This window comes from Mixophyes fleayi, chromosome 2 (genome assembly GCF_038048845.1).
Source record: "Mixophyes fleayi isolate aMixFle1 chromosome 2, aMixFle1.hap1, whole genome shotgun sequence".
Taxonomy (NCBI): Eukaryota; Metazoa; Chordata; class Amphibia; order Anura; family Limnodynastidae; genus Mixophyes; species Mixophyes fleayi.
The window spans coordinates 52,870,282-52,890,560 of record NC_134403.1 but is presented as its reverse complement, the minus strand read 5'-3'; the positions used below and the strand labels follow the sequence as shown (position 1 = coordinate 52,890,560).

At 39.4% G+C, this 20,279-nt stretch overlaps 1 protein-coding gene across 10 annotated transcripts in view; it reads right to left on the bottom strand.

Moving 5' to 3' along the window:
• Window positions 1-20,279, bottom strand: part of FRY (FRY microtubule binding protein) — a 310,594-nt gene that overhangs the window by 120,714 nt on the left and 169,601 nt on the right. For all 10 annotated transcript variants that reach the window (XM_075198969.1, XM_075198964.1, XM_075198963.1 and 7 more), the window contains one exon: window positions 13,608-13,661. In XM_075198969.1, the coding sequence (XP_075055070.1) occupies window positions 13,608-13,661 (54 nt within the window). The remainder of the gene's footprint in view (window positions 1-13,607; window positions 13,662-20,279) is intronic.

The window sequence follows — 20,279 nt, the reverse complement described above, 5'->3', positions numbered from 1 at the left end:
TGAAGATGCTGCTGTGAGAGATTCCTATAGCAACCAATCAGATTCTAGCTTTCATTTTCTAGAATGCAATAAATAAAAAGCTAGAATCTGATTGGTTGCTATAGGCAATATCTCCACTTTTTCAAACTGGCAGTTCAGTAAATATACCTCTTAGTCTGTTGTAAGAACTGAAGATAATGGAGAAAGCTCCAATTGTAGAGGAAAGAGTATAAACTGCATAGCAAATGTGAATACATGGTCAAATATGTCATTCTGTCAAGGTATAGGAAGTTGTCCATTTAAGTTGGTAAATGTTATAAATAGCGCTTTTATATATATCTACTTGTAAACTAGGATGAGTGGACCATTAAAAACAAAGAAAGTATATGGGCAAACCTTATAAAAGTACCTTCCTGATAATGCATATATATATATATATATATATATATATATATATATATATATATATATATATATATACTATATATATATATATATATATATATATATATATATATATATATATATATATATATATATATGCCACCAATATGTCTTTGAAAATTCTTCAGGCAGTAATGATAACAATATATATTTTGCAAGCTGCATTTCTATAAACCAATTTTTTTTTTTACAAACAAAACGGGGGGAGGAGCACTTTTTAAATAGTATGAGAACAAGCTCATCTTCTTTACACTGTTGATTGGACAAGACATACCCTTTAATCTACAGCCGTTTACATTGGAACTCCAGGCTGTCAGCCCTGGAGTGCCAGAGGACTATAGGTACAAAGGATGAGTGGTTATTCCCAAAGTTGAGAGGCTCCTGAAATACCCCCTATCATGGTGAGGTGATTATTAAAAAGTTAAAGAAAACTACTACAATTCCCCATTACCAGGATATGGAGTAATGGCTTGCATTACATTGTATGACATTTATATTATATGACAGTGGAGTCTAGCGCTATGAATGGTTTTTTTTAAATATTTTTTTTTATAAAAATTGCAATATTACCGGTGACAGCACTTTCTTTTGTTTATTTTGATTTCTTATACAGGCTTCAGTACCCTGTTTTTGAGAGCAGAAGACCAGATAGGCACTCAACATGTAATATTATGATTACTGGCGCCTGTATATATATGATTTTTGTTGAATTGGCTTGTAGCCTGTTCGGTAATGGAAATGCACTTTACAGATTGGTGGACTCAAACAAGGCCATGTGAGGGCACTGCAAGCTTGCAGTGGAATAACTGACACGTCTACCTTCATAATTTGAGCTTTTTGACCCATACCGCCACAACCGACCAATCAACAAGATTCACATTCCAGGCTGGTTTGCCCGTAAAAGAAAATTATTCAGATGCTGGCAATGAAAAGTATCTCCTGAACTGCGGATGTTGCATATTCTGCTAGTTGGGGCTGAAATAAGGTTTATAACAAAAATCCCTGAAGCAGTTTATAATGGAAAAGCATTGAGTCATTATTTAAAGACAGAAGCAGATTATTTGCAGTGCATTTCCTTTGTCTTCTATACCGAAACACAAATGCCATATTTAATTCGCAACAGATTTAAAATGCAGCTTACACGAAGAGAAATGATGTCTCTAAGGAGCTCTTCATTATACAGATAATAAGATAGACACAAAGGAAAAGCTGGTTAAGTCCTGTGTATATTGACATGAGTAACCAGGCTTAAAATACAAAGCTGAATGTTTCCATCGTTGCTTTTCCTTGTGTAAGAGCGCTGTAACTGTCTGGTAAAGCCGCAGGCTGTTCAACACCGCCTGCTTTATCTTTTGTCTACAGAAAGTTATCGTCTCTCCATTATTTCTGTCACTTCCCAGATGAAAGAACGACGTCACTGGTGACAACACCGTAAACACTGAAGAAGAAAAGACAGTCCTATAAGTATTTTCCTTTCTCCTCTATTTTAAGTAGATTGATTCATTCGAATATCCACCCAAATGCACCTTTACATACAGCTGCTTAGACTTAGGACATGCTGGAGCAAACCCAGGGTGGGTCACATGGAATTAAATGAGGGAGCTAAAAATATTGGCTGGAGGGAGGAAAAAACAAAGTATCCAAGTGCAGGGAGCAGAGGGCAGAAGGTGGGAAGCTATTTATGTGGATTGCTGTGAAACCATTTCCTTTTCCCATCCACTTTTAGAAAATGACCTTTCCAACCACGTCACTAATTAGAACTTTCTCTGCAACCAGAACACCCTATAATGTAATCTGGTTGGGTGTTGATGTTTAATAGACTTCATGACACACAATGATACTTTTTAGATTTTCTTGGTCTTTCATTTTAAATATATCAGCTTTTTACAGTATTTAATCAAAATCTCAAAAAAAAACAAAAACAAAATACTACCACAAGTTCAGCTCTGCCTCTAATTATCACTCTGCTAGGTTTATTGTGTAAATATAAGGTGTTTCCCCACTTTCAGATGGCTATATTGTGGCCTTGTACACACACATGATTTTTAGTATATCCATTGCTTTTTCCCCTCATTTCCAGTCTGTGCTTTTCAGTCATGTTATATCGTCAGGTAGAGTTTTTTTGCATTGTCCTTCGATAAGAAACAAAGCTGCTGTATGGATACAGTTCTATCCAATGCAGAAAGCTATTTCATATCCCAGAGCATTGGAAATAGAAAACTGTGTCAGATGTTATTAAATAGATGAAAAAATAAAAAGAAAAGAAAAGAAAAGGTTAGACAAAACCAATATTAATAAAGTAAAAAAGTACCTGAGCCGCATGGCTTACATCCACAAGCTCTAAGAGAGCTTAGTTTAGTTTGCCTAACCATTACTTTTATTTTTAAATGCAAGCTACTAATTTGAATGGTACTATTGGAATTGCAAATAAACAATGCTCACAAAGGCCTGGCTACAGTAAGTTATCTATAGTGGGAAACATATTTGAGGGTTTCATAAGAGTCCACATTCAAGAATGTGTTATAGAAACATAATGAGGTAGGTGACTGTATGCATAATGACAAGTATGCACCTTAAAAGCACAGAATGCATCAAGACAGGGGTCGCAGAGCCTGCCACCAACCGGAACGGCCACATAGAATGGAATCTCTGTAGCAAACAAGCACAGTTTGCTAGAGCCAGGCCGTCACTCACATCAGCTGATCACTGCAACTTCTCTTTTATATAAATAGCCAATAATGGCTGCACAGAGCGACACAGGCCACTAACACTTGCAAAACTGTTTTCCCACTTGCCCTGGGATTAGAAACACAGATATTCTATGGATCCAGTATCTGATGTGTCAGAAAAAATTAAAACAGACAAATATACCTGATGTTATGCCATGGATGAAAATCTAAAAGTACCAAACATAATACTGTGGCTATTGATGTAAAAAAAAAGATTAAACCAAGCGAATATGAATAATGGACCAGGTGGCTTACATCCATAAGCCTTAAATTATCTTACCTCAGTTATATCTAACCATTATTTCAGGACTGAAATGGTACCAGTGCTGAGAGAATGCAGGAAATCCAAGATGGCAGAGACAGCAACTCATCTCAGGGACGCTCCCGCCGGAGTTCTCTCAGCTAAGCAGCAGATAACAGTGTGAGTGCCCCCACAGCCTATAGCAAAGGTCTCTGTCACACTCTACACTATGCAAAAACATTTTACAACCTTTTTAAAGGAAGTCATAGCAGATACAGCCACATTTGAAAATATGACATCTCAGCTAGAGGCCATTCACATATCAGTGCTTCAGGCCCAACTGAGAAGTGTGATTTGTGGCATGCTATTCACCCAAACATGACAGACTACTACCGTACTTTTTCTTACAATGAAGAATACCTTTAACTACCGAGATATGTGTCTGGCTATGGAGAGTGACATAATTTCAAGGCGCCGGCTTTCAGAGAAATCGGTATGCAGCGTAAGCATTGCCGAGGATGTGCACTGTCATTTTCATTGTAAGTCAATATTTTGGTTTTGTAGGCATTGTTTAATTCGGGTTTTGTTTTGTAGATGTAAGTGATGTCGTTATGGTGGTAGTCATTAATATGACTACCATCGGTACAATACTACCATGAGATGGTAAAACAATCCTCACCTAAATAACTTAAAAGCTTAGGAATCATGGGTTACACTGTATGCCTCTTATTAATTATATGCAAGACAAACTGTATACTGAGAACCTTGTGTTTAATTATCTGTCTAAAGCTGGGAACACATTGATGCAATTATTGTGCAGATCACACGGTAAACAGCCGTTTGGTCAGATATTGCAATAGTGAGTATGTACCCATGATCATGTTTTATCTGACCAAAACCATTGTATCTGTTGATTAGGTTTTATAAACTTCCTAAAAATCACGATCGATGATGTCAGGCAAATGTGGAAGTGTGTATGCACTCCTGACCGGCAGCATAGGAATATATCTGTAGAGTGTACAGTCACAATATTTTCAGTAGATTCTTCGGGACTATCAGTCAATGGAAAAATCATTACTAATCACATCTAGAGTAAAATACAATAGTCTGTACCCATGTTAAGGCCACGTATACACGAGTTTAATAAACACACTTCGTTACGGACAATCCAAAATAAAAAATCGAAGTGAAAAGACATGGACATAATTTCAGACAAGCAGTTGCTTTCCATTTCAACATTACCTGCAACATTCAGAAGCATTAATGCTCCATAAAATATGAAGGAGTTATATGCGAACACGCATTTAAATAAATACATATTGCACCATGATGCAGGGAGGATGAGAGATACATTCATAAATGCGCTTCTAATGTGCAAGCTTTTGTCTGTGCTTTAACTAGCGTTGTTTTCCAATGACTGTGTATACAAGCCCTACAGCAGAGATCAAGGCAAGGCGAGAAGTCAGGAGTAGATGTACTTGTTGAGACCTATAAAAATTAGGTAAAATAGATAGGTAGCAGTATATACTAAAAGCAAAGTTGGGAGGGAGGTATACACAAGTGAGCTTATTTAAGGTAAATGGCATGAACTGGCACTGGACGGGCACCAAGTTAAGCCTCTTGGTAGCGTCATTTGCACCTTCGACCAATATTGACAGGATAGTGAAAGTACGGTGAGACATCACATTCTCTCCACATCACCCTGCTCAATGTTTGCCTCAATTTGATGTATTGTTTTCTAGTTATAGGCTTTTATATAGTTAAGACTCACAAATATTTTGCAAGGCAGACTTGGATTGGATACTAAAACCTGCAAATATAGGGACACAAAGTAGCATAACTAAAAGGTCTCAAGAATGAGGACATACATAAATACCACACACACACTATTTAAATATATGGTCCTAGGGACAGCCTACTGCTGGAGACATGTACAAATACATTAGGGGTCAATACAGAGAGCTTTCATGGGAACTTTTTACCCCAAGGACCATACACAGGACACGTGGTCATCCCCTAAGGTTAGAGGAGAGGAAATTTCACAACCAGCAAAGGAAGGGGTTCTTTACAGTAAGGGCAGTAAAGATATGGAATTCATTGCCAGGGAAGGTTGTGATGGCAGATTCAATAGATATGTTTAAGAAAGGGTTAGACAAATTTTTAGCGGAAAGGTGTATCCAGGGATACGACCGTTAATTTAAAATAAAGGATAGTAGTGGATATAGGGTAAAAATTGGATTGCAATATTGAGTCTGGGGGGATTTTCAAAATTGAAACAGATGGGCGGTTGCCTACTCTGGATTAATTTCAAATATAAGTGCAGGATCGCAGGAGATCCAAAATAGGTTGAACTTGATGGACTGGTGTCTTTTTTCAACCTCATCAACTATGTTACTATGTTACATTGGACTAGCTCACACAGTACTGAACTTTTATTATTTCCTCTGCAAATATAAGCCTCAAGATATTACAGCGTTTCTTCCCTTCAAATTTCCAACAAACCCCAGGACTGTCAGAAATTGTGACAGTTATGCGTCCATACAACATAGCTGTACTAAATATGAATGAATGAGCGATTTAGTAACAGTGGGAAATGTGTGGGAGGAATCTATTTCTAGTACTATGCCCCAGACTCCCCAGTAGTTTTGTCAGTTTCAGCTCTGGAAGGTTTTGTGCTAAAATCCTTCTCCAATACAAGTGACAGCGTCACTGCCAGCAACATGCTCATCTCACACCGGGCAATAACGATGGACAGGAAAACTAATTCACACGTATGGTATTGTGTGGAGATGTTCTTCAAGAAACGCTAGCAAAAGTGTACAGCAATTACCTGGTGTAAAGCCATTAAATATAAAATGAAAGTAAATAATTCTAAGTTATATGGAAAAATAGCACCAACAATAATAAACAACATTCCAAATTCACACACATACATAAAATTGCACCACAAATCCCCCATCCTACACACAACCAGTAGCACAGCACAATGTCATAAACACACAAAGTAATAAAAAAAACATAGAACCAGCATCCCAATATGCCATCACATAATATCAATATCATACACGTAGTAGAAAGAACTCAAACACAACAAGAATTGTACAGATACATTCTGTGTATGTGGCAGCTATCATTTCACACCTGCAGCACTTACACCACGGCGCCAGGGCCCAAAAACATCACGGTGCCAGGGCCCACAAACTCCCACTGGCAATATCTATTGGGTACAGGTCCTCTACATCACTCACCTTGGTAGTATTTTATATAATTATATATAACACAGGGCTTCATTACAACACACACACTGCTTGGCAGACTATCAAACATCTACAGGGTATACCACCTCCCCACTGATGAATTCATGAGACATTGCCAGGATATTCACTGACTTATTACATTTCTTTTTTTTTTCCCCCTTTTCTTTTTACAGTTTACTTTAGAAGAGAGAGCTGCTAGTAACGCCCCATAACGAAATATAATTCTGAAGACAATTGTTTTTATACTGTTACAAGTCAGAAATACACAAATACATGCCACACTCACATAAAACATCTTGTTTGTTGCGCAGCCAGAAATTTTACCAGACTAAGCTGTGATTTGTGATCAGTTTTGCCTTGATCAGTTGGTGTCATGATGATGGATGACAACACTGAAAGGCAGGGACGACAATCAAGACCCTCCAACTGTGTTGGCTGTGAATATTATTCTGCTGTTGCACCACTGGAAGAGGAAATAAACAGGCCAGGATATCCAGCCAATAACAATCTGACCCATCACTACTTGTTAGAATGTCACCAATTGTTTAATAAACCAATAGAACTGAAGGTTTGGTCTTCACGGTAGCAGCCTCTATTTCCAATATAACTAGATATGCTCACCGGTACTACGTTGCACCCAGGTCTTAGTAAAATAGTAGAGGTTTATATTTATAAACTGGTGCATATAAGGGATATAATGAATAGTAATACCATGAATCAACACAGAGCAAACGTCAGATGACAAATGGTAACTTAATATTAACGGCAGAATAGTCAGATTCAATCCAAAACAGTAGCAAGCAGAAAACCGTGGTCAGGGCAGGCGGCAGACAAGGACAATTAATAAACAAGCAGGAACAAAAATCCAACAGACAACAAAGCAGACACAGAGAACAGTTCCGAAGGAAGCAAACACCATCACAGGCAATGAGAGCATGCTGCCGACAACCTTATACGAGAGCATGCTGCCGACAACCTTATACGAGAGCATGCTGCCGACAACCTTATACGAGAGCATGCTGCCGACAACCTTATACGAGAGCATGCTGCCGACAACCTTATACGAGAGCATGCTGCCGACAACCTTATACGAGAGCATGCTGCCGACAACCTTATACGAGAGCATGCTGCCGACAACCTTATACGAGAGCATGCTGCCGACAACCTTATACGAGAGCATGCTGCCGACAACCTTATACGAGAGCATGCTGCCGACAACCTTATACGAGAGCATGCTGCCGACAACCTTATACGAGAGCATGCTGCCGACAACCTTATACGCCACCTGGAGCCAATCCCAATAAGCCAATCAACCCAACCCTCGGAGTGCTGATCAGAAGTGGAGACAGAATGAGATGTATTGGAATGACACCGTCTGCCACTTTTTCAATCTCTCTTCATAGTCCTGACACCTGTATTGCTATAATTTTAGAAGTAGAAAAGACAACCCTAGCCAATAACACAGAACTTTCACTGTATTGTTATTGGTCAATGCTGTCTCTCTCATCCAGTAACAATGGAGCAGCTGATGCTTCTTTATCTCTGCTGAACGTGGGGATGGATGGAAGGTCCTGAGGTTAGTCCGTCAGTGGTAGCCTGACTCTGAATTCTAGCTCTGCCTTGCTGTGGGCCACCTCCATGGTGCTGCACGCTACTCTACGACTCTTGTATGACTCTCCGCTGATGTTGGAAACCCTCCCACGTCACCTTCATTAAGTAAAAAGTTCCTGCTTATTTTAATTTGCACCGCAGGTCAGGTGGTGCAGGTCTCTCCCACAATCACTTATTTGGCATCAGTCAGTAAAATCTCCCTAAATTAATTGGAATATACAGGACGCTCCTGTCTCTAAGCTCTATGTTTTGATAAGGACATAATTGCAACCCTAAATTTTGCTTCCAAAGGAAACATGTAAAATGCAAATCCAAGCAAGGTTTCTGAGCTGACTTTTTCCATTTTCCTGACAATGGTCTGAAAAGTGCAGCCGTTCTAGTAAATGCAGTTTATTGCAATGAAAGCCAGGTGTCTGTAAAAGGTTCTATATTTTATAAAAATGACATTGTATAAGTGTCTACACCAACACTATTGTATTAATACTTGTATCATTACTCTAGTACTAAACTCATATTTGCATGACTTCGTCCTAGTTAACTAATACGGAAAGTATTCCCATATACCTTAAATAAATCAGGTAGTTTGTGTTCCATGGTGGGTAACGGTACTCCGCATACATCGTGTACTATGTGCGTATTCCAGAACAACTGTTAGGCTGAATACTGCAGTGCAGGATGTGCGGTTTGTTAAATAGTGTAGAAAGGGGGAAACGGAGAATGAATATGACATAATGAAGTGCATAGAATTAAAAGGGGCAGCACAAATGTGAAATATATGTTAAGCAATGTTAGGTCTACCAAATAAAGTAGTGGAAAAAGAATGATAAAGTTGAAAGGGAATGACGATATAGTGGATATAACGGAGACTCGGCTGGATGAAAATGATGACTGAGCAATGAATATGAAAGGAAATAGCATGTGTACAGAAGATAGGAAAGGGGGAGCAGCTTGTTATATGTAGAAACTTGATTAAGACTTGCCCAGCAGGATGATATCTGTAAAGATTCTAACAATGTACGGGGGAATTCAATCAGCCGCGTTACTGTTAAAAGTAACACGGCCTGTGCATTATTACCTTTATTACGGCAACAGTGCGCGCAATTACCGTTCTTACGGTAGTTTTAACGCCGGCTTGGAGCTGCAAGCAGAAAGCTGGGTTAATATTGCCGTAATAACGGTAATATCTTTAGCGCGGCGGTAGTTTTTACGAGATATTTTACCTAACGCTCAGACGAGAGGGCATTAATGGACAAGTAATTAATAAAATATCTTGAAAGGGAACTACAAAAACTGAATTTTAGGGAGGGTAAAGTTTGATCAGGTCAGAGAAACATTAAGGGTTATTCACAGAGGTGCACTGAGATGATGTCAACAAGATTCAGTTACAACTAAACAAGATTAAGACAATCTATCGATATCTATATCTATCTATCTATCGATATCTATATCTATACACACACACACTCCATCACAAACAGGTTGGGATAGTGGGGGATAGTGAGGGTAGCAATTCTGAAATATAATGTACAAAATCTCAACATCTATTTATATAGCGCCAGCACACTCTGTAGTACTTTACAATTGTTGATGCATCTTCATGGTTCTATGAAGGACATAGAAGGTTCAAAAATGGGCAGCATTATTAGTAATTGGTACATTATAAAGACAGGTTAGAAAAACTAGGCTGGTACACAATGGAAACAAATATCTATTTCATGTGTCTAAATATAGGATCAGACAGAGGACAAGGGGTCATTAGTTGAAAATGGAGTAGGAAGTGGTCTTTACTGTAAAGCTGTGGAATTAATTAACAATTTAAAAATAGATTGGGTGCCTAGGCTGTATCTATAATTAATAAAGTATATTATGAGGGTGATTGAGCAGTTTGTCAATTTGGGGGCCAGGAAGGAATTATTAACAGAATTTATGAAAGGTCACAGTTGATGGACTAGTGTCTGCTTTCAACTTTACCAATAATGTAACTATGACCAGGAAAAGACTCAACAACCTTCCTTACAGCCGGTCACGTGGCCTGAAAAACACCACTATTATAATTTGTTGCTGATCAGCATCGACATTTTGACAGAAGCTGCTTCAATGGAGCCGAGTAGCATCCAGTAAACACCAGGGGGTATATTTACTAAACTGCGGGTTTGAAAAAGTGGAGATGTTGCCTATAGCAACCAATCAGATTCTAGTTATTTATTTAGTACATTCTACAAAATGACAGCTAGAATCTGATTGGTTGCTATAGGCAACATCTCCACTTTTCAAATCCACAGTTTAGTAAATATACCCCCATGTCTTAAACAATTCCGTCAAAAACTAAACACAAACTTTTGTTTTTTAGTCTGGCATTACCCAGATCTAGTGGGTTCCTTGGCAGGCTACAGCGGTCGGGCACTGCAGACCTTACACCTACCACCACTTGCCTGGTTCCCTAAACAAAACTGCATTTTAGTGAAGGGGTAATGGAGCGTTACTGCAGGTGATAATGTGGGTTTCACATCAGACACGTACCAGGCTAGGCTGCAGTCAATATCCTAGGGGTCAAACCTTAATAAAACCACTGTAAAATATATATACTGCTACAGATTCAGTTAAGAGAAAAAAAAACAAGTACTTAAAATTTGTTGATTCTCTTTAAATCAGTATTTGGATTGTTTTCAGATTGAGACCAGTTTTGTAATAAATAACATTTGAAAAGAAAGGGTGTGCGTCTTACTTCCTGACAGGGGAAAGATACGGCATTTCAGAGACGCAGTTCTAACATTTAAAGGCGTTCCATTTGGGAATTTCCAATGAAAACTCTTCACGTTTTTACTGTCATCACTACTTAAACTGCCAAATTTTTCTTTTCATCTACTTTCAATGCTGCAGAGAGTTAAAGTTATATATTCAGGAATCCAATTAACTGATTAATCCCACTGATCATCATTCTCCATGCCTTTTTCATGTTAAAGTGGATTAAATCAAAATATAAAGTCTCATTAGAGCATCAAATTTGCCATCAGTCCGGACATGAAAACTACAGGGTTGGGGGCATCCTGCAAACACATCAGCATGAAACCCTATTAGTGTTATCCAAGACATTTCAGCCAGAAACATGGGAGATTATAGGGTTAACCACAATATTCACAAATCTTGGAAGTTAAACATGGCATAAGCATAGGAGTGTCAAGTGATTACACTGCTTATTGTGTGAAATCTCTACAAATATTTACATAGGAACAAAAGCTTGAACAAACTGACTGGCAATACCTAGGCATTTTATGAGGTTTACTACAGGCTATAAAGCGATCAATCCAGATAAGATAATTGCTGGGAGATTATAACTGATTGTGTTTTTTCAAGGAGTAGTTTTTGATATACAGAAGAATGTGTTAAGTTAGCGTCAGCAGTTTACAGAAAAGAGGATCATCATACAAAACAGCAAAATCTAATGTGTGTGAACATTACCATATAAATTTAAATCTCTTTCTAATGCTACAAATTCTCACGGGAGAAAAATTAAATGACATCACAGGCCTATTCCAGTCACTTGGCCCAAACCTGTGTAACAACAGATTTATAAGAAGGATATTTACATGCGATAAGATCACCAATTCACAGGAAGGTTTCTGCAGTGAACATAATGCTGGCCGACACTCCTAAACTAACAATTATGTGCAAAAAGAGCAGATCATTCCCTAATAAACAGAGGCATTATTGTGTTTGGCTTCGTGTGTCTGCTTACTTCATACTCGCAGTATCTCAAAAGTCACTAGACTATACAAGTCTATGGCTCTAGAACAGCACTGACTGAGTACAGGGCTAACATGCTCCATGGATTTCGGAGAACAAATAACTCCTTTCACTGCAGCGAAAACCACAAAGTGCCAAACAAGAGAAACGGTTTCTGTACATATGTTCAAGTATTTCTCTAGATTCCATATTAAAGTATAATACAGAAGTGACTTAGTCAAACATGTAGCACTTGCATCACAAGCAGCCTGTAGACGCTACACTCAAATCCCAGTCTCAGGCACCAAGTACTACACTCTAGGAGCTTGTTGGGGTCATCGACGTTGCTATAAGAGAGGTGGGTGCCAAGGCAACTGGGAGCAAAGAAGGATTGGTCACTGATATATTTTGTATAAGGTTCCGCTTATATCAGAAGTTTATATAAACACTCCACACAGGTGTAAGGTGATCAATATCATCATCAGCTATTTATATATAGCGCCACTAATTCTGCAGCGCTGTACAGAGAACTCACATCAGTCCCTAGGGTCAATTTGATACCAGCCTATTAACCTACTAGTATGTTTTTGGAATGTGGGAGGAAACTGGAGCACCCCGAGAAAACCCACGCAAACACGGGGAGAACATACAAACTCTATACACATAAGGCCATGGTCGGGAATCGCACTCAGTGGTGTGAGGCAGAAGTGCTAACCACTAAGCCACCCTGCTGCCCATATGGGTTCCGAAATATCCTTTGCAACCTATTAGGTACACTATATTATAAAAGAACAGCCTCAGAAATTAATCAGCAGAGAACTAATTAAATGACCACTTGTAGAATTACAATTTTAGACATGTGCAAAAGAATGTTTACAATCTTGTATAATCAAGGAACATTTCTTGTTAGTGCAATTTCATTTGAGCTACTCTAATGTTAAAAGTTTTAGTTAATCAAAACCTGTGATATGAAATGAGCACTCCCTAATTATACTTACTCTGTCTGATTTATGCTGCACCTAACCAGCAATCTACACTGAATAGGCAATCTATACAACTTTCTATTAGTGGTTTGTTCCTATATTTTCCTATTTTGATTCCTTGACACTCTTGATCAAGACACAATTCAGGTGAATGTAACCCTTACATATATGTTGATGTGATTTATGTTACACACTTTATATAATATTTTTGAGCACATCCACCAGGTTGATTATCCACATGGAAGAAGATTCCTTGCACTGAGTAATTATTGTGGTCTCTCACCTATACTACTAATTGAGTGCGACCCATAGATATTTATACTCACAAGTTTGTCCAAATGCAGTATACTATATCCTGGATTTGAGGGATCATTGAATACACCTCTTAACCCATTACACGCCCTGCTTACACCTTTTTGGGGGTGAGTTTGATATACAAACATCTACTTTTTTGCACTATTGATTGGAGGCTACAAAACATATTGGAATTATATTAAATTTGTGGTTCCAATGTGCCAGACTCAAATATACATAAATAAATACATAACTAGTGCTTTATCATCACATCAGCATTCTTTAGAGGTACCGATATATTCTTTAGAACAAGCGATTATTTATAATTAGAGAATTTCTGACTTACTTGATCAAACTGGGGGTCCTCTCCTCTTTGTAGTGATTTTGTTAATGGTTTTTCCTATAAGTAGATGAAAATAAAATAAGGGTCACATATTGAGTAAATAATGTGCATATAATTTGACATATTACAATAATTGCATTTTAATCTATAGAAGATTTATGCAAAATTCCATCAGCTTCCTAGGTAAATATCTATGTAAGTGTACTGAAACTTGTACAGCCCCATACACAGTAATGAAGGGCATAGTTAGCCATAGTTGCCCATTTTGCCCCAAAAGAAAGATTTCGCTGTAGCCACTATGGCTTCTTCATAGCAATTTGGAACCTTTGCTGGCGAGTACAAACGGATTAATTGGCTTCAATTTCAAAAACTAAAACCACTGATTTCCCCTACAAAATGGTTATTACGTTGATCATTGTGGTTGACACGGTCCTAAAACTGGACAACCAGCTATACAGATATATAAAGAATCAGATTTCTCTACTACCGAGAACACATAGATCATTAAGGGAATATTACTGTTGCAGATTAGGGTTAATGTTTGTATATATAGAATATGGGTTCATATCTTGCCAAGTACCCTGTAATAATATACTGATAGGTTCCCACAGAGAGGTGGTAAAGTATATTCTTTAAACCTATTAAAACCAGAGCAACCAATTGCTTCTATGCATAAATGACTTTCAAACGCAGACTCTGGAGATTACTAACACCATACAAGATGGGAATTAAAAAACGCTCACTTGCTATTGAATCGATTCCAAAGAGTATACAAGTGGATAATGAGAGGCTATTACATTAGACAAGGGTATAAGCAGGATTTTTCAGGGATGAGTTAATTATACTGTAATGTCTGATTGATTACATTAATATAACATAAATGCAATTAGATATAAATATTTACATTTAATATACACATCTAACAAACATGAATACATACAAATATTACATTGCATATACTACTATATACTACCTAGATCACAATAATGTATACATTAGGATTAACGTCATAGTTACTGTATAGGATATATTATTAAGTTTAAGAGCGTAAAGCACTTTTAGGGTGATGTATGACTATGTCAGGAATCAGACAGCAACAAATATAAGATTATGCAGAAGGAAATGGAGAATTAAAGCTTGGCACAACTACAAAAAGGGGATACAATATAAAAAGTGACAGCATTCATATCACCAGTGCAGGTAAGATACAAAGTATTTTCAAACTTTCAAGGTCAGTTCGACTGGAGTGGCGCCAAGCAAGATAGACCCACCAGCTGCTTGTGGATAACAGAGACGTATAACATGAAACAAATGTGTTCAGATGGCAATTATAAAATAGAATCACTAAAGGATTTACAACTAAATCCTGTAAGAAGCTCAGAATGTCCAATTATGAAATAATTACTTAGTTTTATGGTAGACTAAGATTACAATACATAGATTATGTATGAGAAACATTTGCCATCCTCTTCCCTCTTATCCAGCTGTCATGCCTGTGAGATCCATACGTACAATTATACAACTAGATATCTTATTATTTATGAGGCGCCGTACAGTGTAGACATAGAGCACATTACAAGGTACCGTTCAGGCAAAGTGCTGTACATAAGACATAATAGGCAAGGTATAGAACAAACAAGTGTCAAAGAATATGCAAAACAAATAACACGAGAATGCACTGGTTGGAGCAGACAAGAAAAAAGGAGGAGAGGGCCCTGTTAATCGAAGCTTACAATCTAATGGGGAGGGTTGATGTACGGACAAGAGGAGGGGGTGGCAAAGACTGAGAAGGGGGACACAGGGCAGATGGGCCAGTGAAAGTGGAGTTAGGCGGGAAACTGGATGAATTTGATGAAAATATGTTGGGTTTTTTTTTAAGAATCTTTTAAAACATTGGAGAGAGTCTGATGGAACATGGGAGTATAGATAGATACTCCCATGTTCATGTCCATATAGTGTCTATCTCTCTCACATACACGTATATCTATATATCTATCTCTCCATCAGAGATTATATAATATACACACACATATTATATCTCTATATATATATATATATCTATATATATATATATATATATATATATATCTATATATCTCTATATCTCTATATATATCTATATCTCTATATATATCTATATCTCTATATATATCTATATCTATATCTATATCTATATCTATATCTATATATATATATATATATATATACACACACACATATACATATATATACACACACACACACACACACACACTATATGGATGAAACGTATTTGGATGCTTGACTATTACACCAACAAGGACTGTAATTACATTGTATTAAAATACATATACTTTAATATGGAGTTGGTCCCCCTTTTGCAGCGATAACAGCGTCCAATCTTCTTGGAAGGCTTTCCACAAGATGTTGGAGTGTTTCTGTGGGAATTTGTGCCCATTCATTCTGTAGAGCATTTATGAGGACATAGCACTGATGTTGGACAAGAAGGCCTGGCTCACAATCTCTGTTTCAGTTCATCCCAAAGGTGTTCGATGAGGTTGAGGTCTGGCCGGCACAGAGCCCTGTCCTGTTTTTTTACACCAAACTCATCAAACCATGTCTTTGTAGTCCTTGTTTTGTGCACTGGGGCAGTGCCATTTTGCAATAGAAAAGGGTCTTCCCCAAGCTGTTGCCACAAAATTGGAAGCATAGCATTGTCCAAAATGACTTGGTATGCTGAAGCATTAAGTTTGCCCTTCAGTGAAGATAAGGGGCATGGCCCAATCTCTCCCCATCCCCACCGCTTCACCTCCCGCCATCAACCAGCTGTGGTCCTCCTTCATGCCCACATCAGGTGAAGAAGTTCGCTCCCTTATTCTTTCCTCTCCATCCTCTACCTGTCCTCTTGATCCCATCCCTTCCCACCTCCTTCGCTCTCTCTCTCCTACTGCCTGCTCCTACCTCGCACACCTCTTCAACCTATCACTCTCCTCTGGCGTTGTCCCATCCTCATTCAAACATGCTCTTATCTCCCCTATCCTTAAGAAACCCAATCTCGACCCCACCTCTCTTGCTAACTACCGCCCTATCTCTCTTCTCCCATATGCCTCCAAATTACTTGAGCGGATTGTCTGCAGCCGCCTCACCAGACACCTCTCTGACAACTCCCTCCTTGACCCTCTCCAATCCGGCTACCGCCCCCTCCACTCCACTGAAACAGCCCTGGCTAACGTTACTGATGATCTCCTATCAGCCAAATCCAAGGGTCACTACTCCATACTCATCCTCCTTGACCTCTCCGCAGCCTTCGACACCGTGGACCATCCCCTCCTACTGCAAACTCTTCTTTCACTCTGCCTCTCTGGCTCTGTCCATGCCTGGTTCACCTCATACCTTGCTAATCGCTCCTTCTTCGTATCCACGTCTGGTTCTTCCTCCACCCCCTCACCTCTCCCTGTTGGAGTCCCTCAGGGCTCTGTTCTTGGCCCTTTACTCTTTTCGCTCTATACTTCCTCCCTTGGGGCTCTCATCTCCTCTTTCGGTCTTCAGTATCACCTATATGCTGATGATATTTAACTCTACATCTCTTCTCCTGATCTTTCCTCCTCCCTCCTCTCTCGTGTAACTGACTGCCTCTCAGCCATCTCATCCTGGATGTCCTCTCGCTTTCTTAAAATTAACATCTCCAAAACCGAACTCATTGTCTTTCCCCCACCCAGGCTCCCTTCTCACCATGACCCTTCTCTATCGTTGTTAACAACTCCACTATCTCCTCTGTCACCCAACTCCGCTGCCTAGGTGTCACTCTCGACTCCTCTCTCTCTTTTGCCCCCCACATTCAATTCCTTGCCCAAGCCTGTCGCTTCCAACTCCGTAACATTGCCCACATCCGTCCCTTCCTCTCTCAAGATGCCACCAAAACTATCATCCATGCCCTCATCATCTCCCGTCTCGACTACTGCAACCTCCTTCTTTCTGGCCTCCCCTGCTCCCACCTTGCCCCCCTCCGCTCTATACTCAATGCGGCTGCGAGACTCATCTTCCTCTCACGCCGCTCCTCTGCCTCCCCTCTCTGTCTTTCCTTACACTGGCTCCCCTTCCCCTATAGAATCCTTTTCAAACTCCTCACCACCACTTACAAGGCTCTCTCTCAGTCTACTGCCCCTTACATCTCCAACCTCCTCTCCATTCACACTCCCGCCCGCTCCCTGCGCTCGGCCAATGATCGCCGCCTCTCCTCCACTCTGATCACCTCTTCCCACTCTAGAATCCAAGACTTCTCCCGTGCTGCCCCCCTTCACTGGAACGACCTTCCTCGCTCCATTCGTCTCTCACCCAATCTGTGCTCCTTCAAGCGGGCACTTAAAACTCACCTGTTCCTTAAGGCCTACCAACCATCCACTTAACCTCTCACCTCTTCTGGTTCTCCCCTGCCCCCTTTCTCTCTCCCCGTTGCTTCACTTTTTCTTAAAGCCTTCCAGTCTCCCACTTAATTACCTACCTTTCTTATGCCTCTTCCCCTTCATTCCCCTTCCCTTATCCTCCTTCTCTCCCCTGTGTCTCTTTGTCTGCCTACCCCACCCCTTAGATTGTACGCTCCTTTGAGCAGGGTCACCCTCTCCTCCTGTCTTCACCACTTTTAACTCTGCTCTCCAGCTACCTTTCCCTCCTCCTCTTGGACTCTCTTCCCCCCCCTGTGCCCTCTCATTTCCTCCTCTCCCCCCTGGGGGTCTCCCTGTCATCCGTGCCTTCCTTCTTGGGCTCCGTCGTATGCAGACCTTCCCCTCTCCCCTCCCCCACCCCTAGCTGTGCTTTGAGCTCTCAGAGTTATTGTGCTTATTGTTTACTGTACTGTGCTGTCTCTCCTCGTATTGTAATTTCGTTTGTCCCTGTACGGCGCTACGGACACTTAGTAGCGCCCTATAAATAAAAATTAATAATAATAATAATAATAATAATAATAATAATAATAATAATAATAATAATAATAATAATAATAATAATGCTCACTGTGGACATTGCTGGCTTAGGCGCCCAGTGAGCTGAAGCTAAAAATTATCTATTGCCATTCTAAATAAATATTACATTTCTTGTGTATTTTTGTTTAACGTCACATTATATTGAACGGCTTTTCAAGAGCAATTAACAAAACTGAAAAACGTTTACACTTCTGAATTTAAATTATTTTTTAAACACCACAAATTGAAGAAAAATATTTAAATTGTACAATTTATTATTAATTCCTACAAATCAGCACATAAACAGTCAGTCCTATTACCAGGCTATAAAAAAAGACATGCATGTTGAAACCAACAGCAGATTTATAGGATTAAGCATCGACATCCACTAACTTCTAAATCATTTGTAGATATTAAAATATTGATATTTTTATTTTGCAGAGAGGGTTAAATTTTCACAGGTACCAGTGAAAGATAAATTAGCCTGGTTTTCCTTGTTCTGGTTTTCCTTGTTCATAACTCAGATGAGTTGGTACATCCAGTCTTAAACCTTTTGCCTCACTTTTCAATCAATTCAGACTTGGAAGTTCAAAATCTTTCAAACTAAAGATCTTTTTGTACCCCCTCAACAGCCTAAACTTAATTTGTGGCCAGAATTTGGACAAAGTGTGTAGGATGGATGCTCTCATTCCTATGGGAGCCTTCCTTCCTCCTGTAGTGCCCCATAAAGTCCTCATCATGGTCAAATAAGACCAGTTCAGACACATGATAAAGGCAGTCTGGTTTCTAAGAGTCTTGAATTCTTTACACCCGACTCTCATAGCAGGCCAGAAAATTCCCTGAGAATCACAGGCCATGATGTTTCACAGAAACATAGAATTTGATGGCAGATAAGAACGGTTTGGTCCATGTAGTCTGCCCATTTCACATTACTTTACAAGACAAAATCTTCACCAGTCAACAGAACGTGTCCTCATGCTGCACACCAACCCAACTCATCCTGTACTCCCCCCAATCCACCCTCTAACCAAGGACATGGTCCCTGCTCTTTTCATCTTCTCACCCAACAGTCTGCCCTTGCAACCCTATTCTCTCTGAAACCGCTCTTGTGACCTATAATCTACTCACCGAAAATAATAAGGGGTAAAATAAATGCATCAATCTATGGTCTTGCCAAGTCGCTAATTTTTAGTGATTTTGCCAGCATGATTTAAAACTTTAATTAAAGACTGGGAGAGGCTTTAATTTGATTGCCATTTAAAATTTCAGCTCCAAAATCGACAGAAATCTGCAAGTTGACAAGATGGAAGATACATTTACCCCTAAGGTCCACTTCTTCAGGCTCATCCTCCTGGACTTCTCTGCTGCTTTCAACACAGTTGACCATCTTTTCTTGCACACACTTCACTCCACTGATCTTTGTGACGCTGTTCTCTCTTGGTTCACTTCCTACCAATCCAAGTGCTCCATCAGTATCTTCAGCACTGGTAAATCCCCCCTTCCGCTATCACCCCAACAATCTGTTAGGGTTATAAAAGGCTCTGTTCTCAGCCAATCCGCTCTTCTCACTGCACACCTCTACTAATGTTCTTATTCAGCCTCCAGTACCACATCTACCCTGATGACACCCATATCCTCCCCTGGACGTCTCCCTTTCTCTACTATTTAGTTTGATCAACTGGCTGTGTGTTATTTCCATACAGATATACCAATGCATGTCCAAAACAGATCTTGCCAT